This window comes from Dipodomys ordii, unplaced genomic scaffold, assembly GCF_000151885.1.
Source record: "Dipodomys ordii isolate 6190 unplaced genomic scaffold, Dord_2.0 Scaffold2, whole genome shotgun sequence".
NCBI lineage: Eukaryota > Metazoa > Chordata > Mammalia > Rodentia > Heteromyidae > Dipodomys > Dipodomys ordii.
In genome coordinates this window covers 7,510,095-7,523,227 of record NW_012267218.1, presented here as the reverse complement: position 1 = coordinate 7,523,227, position 13,133 = coordinate 7,510,095, and the positions used below count along the sequence as shown (strand labels likewise).

General features: G+C 51.3%; 1 protein-coding gene across 1 annotated transcript in view; it reads right to left on the bottom strand.

Annotated features, from left to right (window-relative positions):
- Positions 1-939: 939 nt before the first annotated feature.
- Positions 940-13,133, bottom strand: part of Syne3 (spectrin repeat containing, nuclear envelope family member 3) — a 68,775-nt gene continuing 56,581 nt past the window's right edge. The window contains exons 16-18 of the mRNA XM_013017496.1: positions 11,638-11,787; positions 10,752-10,790; positions 940-3,824 (exon numbers count right to left, since the gene is read on the bottom strand). Of these exons, the coding sequence (XP_012872950.1) occupies positions 3,612-3,824; positions 10,752-10,790; positions 11,638-11,787 (402 nt within the window). The 3' untranslated portion in view covers positions 940-3,611. The remainder of the gene's footprint in view (positions 3,825-10,751; positions 10,791-11,637; positions 11,788-13,133) is intronic.

Below are 13,133 nucleotides of genomic sequence, written 5' to 3'. Positions count from 1 at the left end.
CCATCTCTCCTGCCTCATCTCTGGGAGGGCACACAGCAAAGTCAAAGGCGATGGCCTATGTCTGGTTCAGTATCTAGTGAGGGACTGGGAGCTCCCTGAAGGCAGGACCTCAATCTTAGTTACCCATAATCTTCCAGCACAAAGCCTAGAATAGAGACCCAGAGCATTGCTGCTCAAGAGAGGGGGAAAGAGGCAGAGGCATACAAATGGCTAGTGGATGGATATATACATGTATAGGTGTATAGATGTATATGGGTATAGATGTATATGTATATATATTTTTCCCTTCTCTAAAGACCACCACTGGTGACCTCTGCCTCTCCCTAGCCCAGAGCCATGAGCCACATTCCCAGGGTACCAATTGTGCCCTCCCTTCTCATGGACTTTCCTGCCCAGGCTGGCTTAAAACCATGATTCTCAGACCTCAGCCTCTTGAGTAGCTAGGATTCCAGGCGTGAGCCTCTAGCACCAAGCTGAAAATTGGGTTTGATCCAATATTGTCTCCATGCCTCTGTCTCTCTTTCTGTCTCTCTGTCTCTGTGTCTCTTTCCCTCCACCTTTCTTAAATAGTGCTAGGTACACATAACACAAAACAGCACCATCATGACTTTTCAATGCAGGGTCAGTAGCACTGAGTTTGTTGCCATCTCTGGCCTCTGATGCCTTCTGTCCTATGTCCCTGTCTGCCCTCTCCAGCTGGGCCGTCTGGGGTATGAAGCAGGTCTATAGAGCCTCGCCTTCCCATTAAGCCAGGAGAGGAAGAAGTGCCACCTCCTGTCCCCTCTCACTCCCACACACCCCTGCAACGCAGGCGTCTGCATCTTCATGCCCAAAGGAGCAGCAGAATTCTCCAGACCTAGAGGACTGACCGAGGGCCCAGCTTCCTGCCAGAAGGCTAAGGTGAACAGAGCTCCAGAGACAGAAGTGGAAAACACTGCCCAGCTCCCACTTCCTCCACGCCCAGGAGGGTGTTGGTGTCCCAGAAACATACTCACCTCTGGCTTTTTAATATAACCCTGTAAACCCTGCTGAAGCTCTTGCCCAGGCCGGGCACACTGGAGATTCACAACTGTGCCACTCACGACCACAGACCTCGGCCCCTCCACAGGGTGCCTACAGGGGTCTCCTGACCTCCCTTGCTGCCTGCTCCACCCTCTGCCCATCCTTACCGCATCAGTACATGCTGGGGGCCGTCATGATCTGGAGAAGGGAGGACCAGCAAGGGGGTAACTAATGGTTATCTGGTGGGGTCTCCATTCCCCCATTCTCTTGTTCACTACACACACACACACACATACACACACACCAGGATACTCTAAGCACCCTCTCTCTCTAGAAGGGGGCGACACGCAGGTTTCACGGCATACCCCATCCGAGGGCTTCTGCGGCCTCTCCATGGCTCCTGCTGGAAGTGTTAGCGACACAGCAGCCACCTGCTCCCACTCTCAGCAAAAGCGATTACATTTTAAAAACGCTTGCAAATGGCCTATTGTATCCTATGATAACTATATTGATACAAAGTAACGAAAACACCAGTTTTTTTCTTTAAAAAAAAGCTATGCAAACAAGCACATTTTATGGCATCAGTAACGAAGTTTAAAAATATAGAGACGTTCCTACCCACCAGCCCAACTATTGCGATTCTCCCAATGCGACCCCACGACTCAGGTGACACCAGGTGACATATAAACAGCTCTCCCCTCCCCCCTCCAGCACACACTTCCTTCTTCTTTCTCAGCACTGAGGGTGGAACCCAGGGCCTCACACAAATGCTCTGTCTAAGCCTGGCCTTTGCTCTGGGGAAGGGGCTGAGCAGGTCACAGGTTCGGATCTGGCCAAACAGCCTCTTGCTGTGTGCCTATGGGTGAGTCACACCCCTTCTCTGGGCCTCATATTTCTGACCGGTGACGCGGGATAATAGAAAAGGAACACCCAGGCCCAGCGCTTAGCCTAAGGTCTCAGCCCTGGATCCTTCAGGAAAACAGCCACGTAAGGTTGGGTTCCCAGCACCCAGAGAGAAGTGCTTTTCCTGTCAGTGCCAGGAGCTCCCTGGCATGGCTCTTCTGAGCCATGATGCCAGCTCTTCCTCCTCACTGGGCCAAACATGAGAGCTGCCCCTTGGCCTCACCTGGCTCTAGGATTGGTGTGCGTTTGAGAGCCATAGCCTCGCTGAGCAGGACCCTCTGAGGGCCCCAGGTTCCCTCTGTTTAAAGTGCCTCTGGGTCTCTAACACTACATTTCCAGATCTGATACAAGGCCTGAGGACCCAGTACCCCCAGGGCTCCGACCCAAAGTTCAACAGACAAAAATCCACGGGCAAAGAGTGAGCATTAAGTATTTGCTTAAAAAAAAAAAAAGACTGTCGGTTTACAAAAAACAGGATCGAGTTTTAAAGCTCTTAGGAGCTATCCCAGAATCCTTTGGAGAGGAAGAAACACTTCCCACCAACTTAGAGGCCTGCCTAACCAGGAGTCACCAGCCCTATGGTCCCATGCAGGGTAGGTATGTATGGGCATTCTTGGCCAGTGGGCCTAAGGGCTGTACAGGAAGGCGGCCTTCCCTTAGACAGGCTCCACCCCCAGGCCCAGGCCTTCCCCTCTGTCTTGGCATCCATCCCTGGTCCCTGACCCACAGATACCCCTCTCTGCCCTCAGCTCAAGTTCAACATGGATGGAGAAAAAAGCCACCAGCAGGCAAGGGGACACAGATCTCCCAGGGCTCTCCAGGGTCAAGGCTGAGTTGGTTTCACCCTTTTGAGTGGAAATAAGAAATCATTCCTTTTTTGCAGGAACACATAGACCCAAGTCTAACCACCTTCACTAGTGGGGGTGGGGAAGCTGCTTTTCTGCCAAGGGTCATCTGGATATTTATATCATCATCATTTGTGGCCCAGATAAAATTATCCACACAGGCCAGTGGACACAGAAAGCCCAGGCAAGTTCACGAGAAGCACTGGTGTCCGTCCATGATGGACCAAACCATTTCATAGGCCTTCTCCAGCCGGTGGGCTGGGCGGGTCCAGCACTGTGTCGGCCTCTGGTGATGGTCACTTCGGTGTCTGCTCCATGGCATGAAATCTCTTGAGCTTTACAAAACTAGCCTGGCAGGTCTGCACTCACTGTTGGTAAACTGAGTCCCTGGGCTCTGTGGGCTTTGTAGGCTGACAGCTCAGACACCTTTCCCTAATATCTGGCTTTGCGCTAAGGTTTCTGGGTAAGAAGTTGCCAAAGAAGTGGATTATGGTCCCTGGGTTCTGGGCTGACAGCTGACACGGCGCCATGACACCCCCTGGAGAGATACACAGTCGGGAAATTTCTCATCTACAAATAGACATAATACATGAAATGGTAACAGGAGCCTCTGCATACAGAGCCGACGAGATCCTGAACACAGAGCCCGAGTTGCGCACAGAATACATTTAGTATAGACAGAGACGATGAATGCTGTATAAATAGTCTGCCCTGGGAACCTGCCGGAGACATCCACGCAGCCGTGGTGGATCTGTGCTCTCTAGCCGGTCCTGTTTCCAGTTTTCCCACCAGGGAGCCCCAAAAGGAGCCTGGGGTGCGCTGGAGGCTGCAGAAGGTACCTCACCTGGGCACCCCAGTGGGCTAGGTGGGCGGGGGGCCGTCGTAGCGTAACATGAGCGCAAAGGAGCGGGCGAAGTTGTTGGCCAGGGCACAGCTGCGCCGCTCCTTCCCAGCTGGGAGCAGGAAAAGGAGCAGCAGCAAGAGCAGGAGCAAGAGCTGCAACGGGAGCGCCAGGCGGCACGCCTTCTGCAGCAGGGAGCAGGGGCCCCAACGCCGCCGCCGCCATCGCTGGGCCTGTGGGACCAACACAGGACAGGACGTGAGTGGGGTTGGGGGCTGCCACGGGGGAGGAGGGGCGGTCTGCACCTCCGTTTGCCTATCTGTGAAATGAGTTTGCCAGAAGCTAACACCTCTGCAGCCCTCTCCAGCCATGCAAGGTGGGGGAGAGAGAAAATATATGGAAAGGAATGTTCTAGGCGTTCACATACAGTGAGACCAGGAGGATGCTCTTAGGAGAGGCACGCCTGTGTGCATCTGATTATACAAGATAGTATTTATCGAAATGAACTCCGGGAAATGGAAACAAGGGTTTTTCTTCATTGGGGTTTTTCTTTTCTTTTTTGTCTTTGTTTATCTGTCTTTGGGAGGGTAAGGGGGGGACACAGAAATGGGGGGACAAAGGCTAAACAAATTCGGCAGTGGTGCTAACTAGACACTGTTGAAAGTGAACTTGTGGATGGGGATGGGAGGGAAAAACTGGGAGAGAGAAGGGAAGGGGTGACATTGTCCAAAAAGAAATGTACTCCTTACCTGACTTATATACTGTAACCCCTTAGTACATCACCCTTATAATAACAATCAATTTTTTTTAAGAAGGCACATTCTGCTGCTGATTACAGACAGTTCCCAAGTGATTTTTTAGCTTGACAATGGGATGAAAGCAACACCCATGCATAGAAAGCATCTTGCTGATTGTGTGATAGTTTTGATCTTTTCCTAGGCTAGAGACAGGTAGGGTAGGTGTCCCCCGCTCTCTGGAGACGCCGAGGAAGATGAGTGGGCCGGCCCTGAGCTGGTGGGCAGGGCTGGGTGGGTGCATTCCAGGCTTATTCCACTTGCAGGATTTTCCTCCCCTGGTAGCTTGATCAGGACAAAAAGCCCATTCAACATGAAGGAGTGTCTGCGTGCGCATGCTTGCTGGCGGTCTGCAGGGTAGACGCCAGGTTAAAACCCCAGATTCTCATGGGGCGATGCCGATGGCTCCATACAGACTTGTGATGTTGTGAGACAGTGCCTGGCGTGTGGAAGGTCCCCAGGAGCAGGTGTCACCTTCCATGTGCACCCATCCACTGCCACCACCGCCACCGGCCCTTTCTTCCCATCCTGTCTCCTGCTCCCCCTCCCCCTTCCTGCTCCTCCTCCCCTGTGCTTCCTCTTCATTGATGCCACCTTGAAGGTGTCTCACCCCCCTCGGCTGGAATGCCCACAACAGTGCCAAAGGGCCCTGCCTAAGTTCTGTGGGGACCCCCTGGGTTGTGGCTTCCAGGGTGTTGTGACTGCTAAGGAGCACAGGCCAAGAGCTGGTTGCTCAGGAAATGGAGGCCCTCTTGGCCAAGATATGGCATGGTGCGGGGCAGCGGAGCAGCTTTCGGAACTTGGCCAGGTAGGCTCCAAGCTGGATGCTAGCAAGGTGACCTCGCTGTGTTTCTAGAGGTGAAGGGCCTGAGCCCGCGTGCTGGTGTGGTGAGACTCGAAGGAAGGCAAATCAGTAGTTAGGGTCCTAGCCCTCTATTTGTGCTACTAGTTCTATTATTAAAGATAGCCCTAGTCAGGAGCCAGTGGCTCATGCCTATAATCCTAGCTACTCAAGAGGCTGAGATCTGAGGATCCTGATTCAAAACCAGCCAGGGTAGTAAAGCCCATGAGACTCTTATCTCCAATTAGCCATCAGAAAGCTGAAAGTGGTGCTGTGGATCAAGCGGTAGAGTCCTCATCTTGAGCTGAAGAGCTGAGGTATAGCGCCCGGGCCCAGAGTTCAAGCCCCACAACCAACAGAAAAAAAAAAAGATAGCCCTAATACTGTTATTTTAGAAGTGTCTGCTGGCTTCCTGCAGAGCACACACAGCCACCAATGACAAGGCTAGCAAGGATAACGGGGGTGATGGTGATGAACATGAGCGAAGAATGGTAAAGGGTGCTGATGGTGATAGTGGAGTGGCACTGAGGGTCACATTGAGCATGCTGTGGTCATGGTGGTGGTGATTATAGTGGCAATGATGGTAACTGAGGATGGTGGTAGTAGTGATTATGGTGATGGCAATGATAACTGAGATGGTACTACAGTGAGGATGTTGGAGGTGATGGTGACAATGTGGTAGTGATGATGGTGGTGGTAGCAATGGTGACAGCATGGTGATGGTGGTGGTGATATGGTAGTGGTGGTGATGGTAATGATGATGGTGGTGGTGGTAATGATGTTATCATAGTAAAGGTGATGCCAAAGCCACAATACTGGGTAGAAAAGAAGAAGCCAAGATGACAGGCTGGGAAGGTGGCTTAGTGGTAGAGTGCTTGTTTAGCAGGCATGAAGTCCTGGGTTCGATTCCTCAGTACCACATAAACAAAGAAATGCAGAAGTGGCCCTGTGGCTCAAGTGATAGAGTGCTAGCCTTGAGCAAAAGAAGCTCAGGCACAGTGTCCAGGCGCTGAGCTCAAGCCCCAGGATAGGCAAAAACAGATGACAGTTCTTCCTACTACAGTAGAAGTTCTTGATTGTTAAACACCAGGCTTATGAGTGTCCATTACAGCACCTGACACAGTAGGATGTCATAAATGTCATGGCTAGGAAGATCTTGCTATCTAGCCAGAAAGCTCGTGAAATGTGACATTACACTATTTCCTCTAAGCTAAGACATGGACTGTAAGGAGCATCATGATTTTATCAGCCATGAGGGAAGTAACCACCACGGACTGGAGGATTGATTGACACACCCATGGAATGCTGGGGCAGGAGGCATAATCCATCCCATGGGGGCGGGCAGAGACCGTCAACATCTTCCCTCCGCTGAGCAGAAGGGAACAGGGTTCTCTTTCCTGAAAATTTGAGCTCCCTCAAATTTGCAATCTCAAAGGTACACAATCAGTGTGGTCCAAAGATAAAGAAAACCAAACATGGCCTACAAGCAGGTTTGATTTAAAGCAGCTCCGGGTGGGCAGGGTCAGGAAGTGATGACTGCAAACACTCCTTGGGAGAAGAACTAGATCGGAATTGGATAACTAAATGCCCCAGATGAGAAAATGGGAAGATTTATGAATCTTGAAACGATCAAGTGAAAGAAAGGCATCAGTGGCTCACGCCTGTAATCCTAGGAGGTTGAGATCTAGGACTGAGGTTCAAAGCCAGCCAGAGCAAGAAAATTCATGAGACTCTTATCTCTAATTAACTACCAAAAAGCCAGAAGTGGAGCTGTGGCTCAAGCGGTAGAGCACCAGCCTTGGCCAAAAAAGTTCAGGGACAGTGAAGGCCCTGAGTTTAAACCTCAGGCTGGCATGTGCGCGCACGTGCGCGCGTGCACGCGCACACACGCACGCATACACACACACACACACACACACACACACAGAGTGAGCCAAATGCTGCTCTCTGTGGCTGACTACCTGCTGCTTGAATGTCAAGAGCCCACACTGGGCCATGCCCAGAACTGTGTGCCCATCCGCCCTGCAGATGACGCTGGTTCAGCCAATTTATTCCTCAAGCTAAAATAAAATCAACGTGTGTCTCAGGACAGCAACACCACCACATCCTGGACCAGTGCAGGGCTTGAGCTGACACACTGCAGCTCAAGGAGCACGTATGCCTTGTGTGTGTGCGCGTGTGCACGTGTGCGTGCACATGCCAGGGATGAGCATCCAGGAGCACTGTGCTGCAGGCACATGGGCAGTTGCAGATTTAATAAATCTTAATTACTCTGTTTATACAAACAAGCAGGCTGAAGCCATGGATGGAGCCGGAGCCTTCACCGACTTAAGAGCCAGGAGAGTAAAAAAAAAAAAAAAAGTATAGAAAACCAGCCATTCAGAAATAATTAGCTTAGGAGCAAGCTTTTTTCTTTCCCTTGGACTAAAAATATGTGGAATGTTTTTTAAGTTGCCGAGATTACAGCCTTGGCAGACAGCACTTATTTTCGGCCTGTCAGGCCTGTATGTGTATATATGCATGTATGTGGAGCTGTACACACACATACACACACCCTAACTAGCAAAAAAAAAATCCCAAAAAACAAAAACCCTCCAACCCCAACTCAAACAAGTGGAGCCCTGGTGCCATGAGGCCCTGTTTGGAGGTAGTGGAACCTTAAGAGGTGGCGCCTGGGGAGAGGTTCTGAGGCCATTGGCAGCTTGCAGTTAAAGGGGATAGTGGGACCCTCATCTTTTCCTCTTCTTTCTGCTTCCTGGTTGTGAGGTGAGCAGTTTTGTTCTACCACACAACTCCTGACATGACATGCTTCCTTATCACAGGCCCAAAACAAGGAGGCCAACTGGCCAGACTAGAACCGCATCACCATGGGCCAAAATAAACCATTTCTCTTTATAAGCTGATTATCTCAAGTATTTTTACAATAGCAACAGGAATCTAGCATAGCAAGACTAGCAAAAGATAACGCGAGAGCTGGTGGCTCACGACTATAATCCTAGCTACTCAGGAAGCAGAGATCTGAGGATCGTGGTTCAAAGCCAGCCAAATCCAAGACAGTCTTATCTCCAATTAACCAGCAAAAAAGCTGGAAGTGGAACAGTGGCTCAAGTGGTAGAGCACTAGCCTTGAGCAAAAAAGCTGAAAGATAGCACTTAGACCCCTAGTTCAAGCCTCAAGACTGGTGTGCATGTGCGCTCTCTCTCTCTCTCTCTCTCTCTCTCACACACACACACACACACACACACATACACACACACACACATTAATATGAGGATCAAACCAAACTTTTTTTTCATCAAGAGAAGCATGGTGGTGGCTATAATCCCAGGCACTCATGGCTGAAATAGGAGGATTGCAAGTGTGAGGCCAGGTTGAACTACACAGTGAGACCCTGTCAGAAGCAGGGAGAGAAAGGGAAGAGGGGAAAGAAAAGAAAGGGGAGGGGAAGAGATGGGAGGGGAGGGGACAGGACCTACAGAAGTGCCAGGCCTTCGTGTACAACAAATGAGAGCCTACTGCATGTCAATGGTTACAGAAGGAACTTTGCCTGCGATTCTCTTGGTGACTGTCACTCATTCATTGGAAGACAGTGATTAAGTGACTTTCTAAAGGCCACACACACTAGTGGGCGAGGGGGGACTCAAATCCAGATTGTCAAGCATTGGTTCGCAAAGTGTATTCCCCAGCAGCATCAGTGTCACCTGGGAATTTGCTAGAAATGCAGATTCATGGCCCCCTCCAGGCCTACTAGATTAGAGTTCCTAGTTCTGGGGCTGGGGTGTAGCTCAGCAACAGAGCCAAACAAACAACATGAACTCTCTAGAAATAGGCCCAGCAATCTGTCCTGTCCTGCAGCTCCTAATTTTCTTCCTCCTACAGGCTCAAAGCCAGCCAGCACGGAAGCCAAAGTTTCATATATAGCCCAGGAGAGCAGATTTTTGTGGCCCCTTAGATTCTTCTTGCTTATCCATCTCATAAAACTGTGCCCAACACCTGCTGGCCATAGCTGAGGCAAATCTTGGGATCCTGCAGGCCCTGCCCAGCCACTGTCCTTGGGAGCTTTCTGACCCAGAAGCCCACACTGCAGTCCAGGAGCCCGGGCACCTCTTTCCACCCAGCCAGGAACATGACCTTGTAGGATCAATTGCTCTCCTGTTCCCTGTCACGTTCCCAGAGCAGAAAACAGAGCTTGGCCCAAGCTCAGTGCTCCATCAGTACTGGCTTCTAGGTAGACTCGGGCATAGGAGCTTCAGGAGGAGTTGAAAGCTAGAAGCAGTCTGGCCCTCTGGTCTTAGGACAGCCATCTTCTACCAGGAGTCACCTGGCTGGGCCATGATGGATGCCTGCTCTTTCCCGCCACTCTCCCCCCTTCCGCCAAGAGGCTGTCATTATTCTAAACTTGGGAGGAACCGGCCTTCGGCTCTAGGTATCTCTCTACAGAGAACAGTTCATGCAGTCTTCAATGTTGAAACAGGAAGTGAAGAAAGGCAAGATTGGCATTCCCATTTAACAGACGGGAAAACTGGGCCACAAAGGTTAAGCCACTTGCCCAAGGCCATAGAGAGGGTTGGTGCTGGGCGCAGGGTACAGCCTTGGTCTGATAACCATGCCCAGTCCATGGCTTACCCACCCCCCCGCCCCCACAGGTGCCAAGCTTGAACTTAGCCAGCAGCCAGGGTGTCAGGGCCCCGTATGGGCCAATTCTTAGCAAGAAAACAAGTGTATTTCCCTTGGAAATGGCCACCTGGGGACATTTGGCAAGAGCTGGACATACTGCAGGCCTCAGGGAGGCCTCCTCCAAGACATTCCCTGGAAGGCTAAAATGTAAGCTTGGATATCAGAGGCTAGACACCAGCGAGGAGCTGCATGCCTCAGCTGAACAAGCCAGTTTCGCTTGCTGCTAAGGCCACTTGGGTGTGGCCAGGTGAGTTCGGTGAGATGCCATCACCCAGCAGAGCAGGGTAGCTGGCACACAAGAGGCAGCTCAGGTATCCCATGCTGAGTGCCAAGAACCAGTACCCCTTCCTACCCTTCCGGCTGCTTCTGCTCTTGCTTCAGCTACAAACAGCCCGTGCGTGTGTCTGTGGGCACAAGTGGAACCCCGTGCCAGACAGAACAAGGGGATTCCACCACCACCTTCTTAGAGTGGTGCGGAGCCCTGCAACCCCTCTGTCCTGAGGGTGGCCCCATGGTCTGTTGTACCCAGAATGGCCCCGGCTCCTGGGACAGTTCCAGCTGATACCTGCTGTCATGGTTATTTATGGATAGCTTCCTTGTCCCTCCCCAGTGTGCCCCGATTCTGATGAGGGCCTGGCACCTCTGAGCCTTCTGTACACCCCCACGGGTCATTCCTGAGCCTGGCCTTTCCAGGACCCAACCCACTACAGCGCAGAACCACTTTGCCATCAACGTGTCTCAGATCTCACAGAACCTACTAGAAAACCCAGGTATCCTTCCCCCAGGGTCACTGCAAGTTCCCCCTCAGCTCTGTGGAGCAGATGGCAGACATGTACGAACGTACGTACCTTCTGGAATCCAGTCGGCCCCCCTGGAGAACTCTGCGTCTGTTATTGCAAGGAAGGAAAGAAGGGGGGAGGGAGGGGAGATGGAGGTGAGTGAAATTTAAATCCCAGCAGAACGTGTAATGGAATATTCATTTTGTCAAGGGAGCGATTCGTGAAAACTTCTGGTCATCTGCACAACGGAGCCAGCAGGAGATTCGATTTAATGAGCTTTTGAACACACTTCGGGCCCAGGTGGGACTGTGTCTGGGAAGGCCTGGGCCAGGCGCTGGGGGACATGGCCGCCTGGCTTGGTCTGGGCTGACATCTAGTGGCTGACATCTTGGGGACCAGATGCCTGGAGTCTGACCTGGGCCTGGGAGGAGAGGCGCCTCCTCCGGCCCTCTCCTGGGCTTCACCCTCATGGTCCACAGGGATGGACAACTAGCCTCTCTATAGATAGGTTAGAGCACTGCGTAAGAGCCACGGTTGGTTACTGGTGTTACTGTGGCTATTCTGTGTAGGAGGCACGGAGGCCCAAGAGGAGAGAATCCTTAGTCAATGCCAGGCAGGGGAGGGGAGCTGGACCTCAGGCCCCACTCAAGCCCAGTGCAGCACTCCCTTGGAGACCACGTGCGGATTCTGTCAGAGGAAGCCCGTGAACTGAACAGAGAAAGGCACCGACAGCTTTCTGCCTGGCAGCCAGCAAGTGAGGCTCAAGGCTCTGCCGTGATTATTGTCTGGACGCTGGCCTCAGAAGGCAGTAGGTGGCCAAATGCATCATGGGAAGCAAGAACCTGTCTTCTCTCCCCCCCTCCCCACCTCCGAGCTGTCACCTAGGTATACACAGGGCCCACGTGTGTCCCCAGCCCTGTCCTTCCTGGGGCCTGGCTGTCCCCTGAGCACCTACCAGGAGCTGGCCAGAGTCCTTGAGCTTGGACTTGTACAGCATCCAGCGGTAGCGCAGATCTTCCAGCTCCTCTGAATGGTCCCCTGCTGGACCCAAGCGAAGAAGGTTCTCAAAGAGATGCTGACCTTCTGGGACTCGAACCTCCAGCTCCTGAGGGAGAAGGCAGAGTCAGACAGAGCCGCTTCTCGTGGCTTGTATAGACGGGCAATCAAGTGTCACTGCATGGAGAGGCGGGCAGAGAGCTGGCAGACAGAATCCATAATGCAGTAACTTCACTTTATGCCATTTCAAGCCAAGGCCTGTAATCAGTTCTCTGGAATGTTCCAGCATGGCCTTAAGTGTGGTAGGTCAGTTAGAATGCTAACCAATGGGGTCCCTTCCAACTCTGACATCATTAATAAAGTGGCCACCATTGAATTATGTTTCCAAGAGCATTTTTGAGCCTGACAGACTTTTCTACTCAGGTAGAGGACTGTGGTCTCATAGCATGGCAACCTGAATTTCTGGGACTACTACGGTATGATGCTGGGGTGGTTCAAGGCTTTATAGGCAGGAGCGTGGGTTGAAATGTTGTCTTTGGGCCTGCTCCCTCCATCCTTTAGCTGTATGATATGGGGTAATTGGCTTAGCTTTTCAGAGCCTACTAGAATGCCAGCTGGAAAACAGGAAAGGGAGCAGGGGAGCTAAAAGCTATTTCTGCTATAGTGGAGTTGGATACCAGGAAACAAAAGGAAGGAGCAAATCTGAGGCAGGAGAGGTGGGTGGGAAAGGGTCACGGAGGACAAAATATTACCAACAGATCCAGCCATCAAAGGGTTAACAAAGAGTACCATAGATCAGATGAACCCTCAAGAAGAGGAGGGGGACTGGAGGTGTGGCTCAGTGGTAAAGCACCGGTCCAACATGCATAAGGTACTGGGTTTGATCCCAGCACTGAATAAAGGAAAAAGCAAACACTCAAGCAAGGATGAGAACCAGGAGGGAATGCCCTGTGTGTCTGGACTTCCGTTTGCCAGTCTGGCAGATGAATAATTAAGAAATAATGCTTTTGGCAGCCTCACAACATAAGGAGAGGAAGAAGTGGAGTCCCCTCTTCAGTGGAGACTTTTGTACACTTCACCCTAAGAGTAAAGGTGTGAGCCTGAAGTGAACCCCAACTTGTGTATACTTGCAGCCCAGCTCCAGCATCTCAGTGGTCCAGAGGAACTTGGACTCAGCACCCTCAGACTGATAAAGCCCCTACTTCTTAGCAATAATAAAAATAAATAAAAATGAAAAGCCCTCTGTGGAAAGATGACTCTAAATCTCAAATTAGCCATACACATAATTTGTCAAACAAAATGCCGAGCACACAATCGAAGCTGCCACATCTAGACACAGGCTATCAAGAAGAAGCAAAAATATATAACCGACACACTGCGAAAATCCTGGGCGATGGGAAATTTCAAACCACACTGTAAAGCAGCTATATTTACTCTGTCTAAAGAATTAGAGCC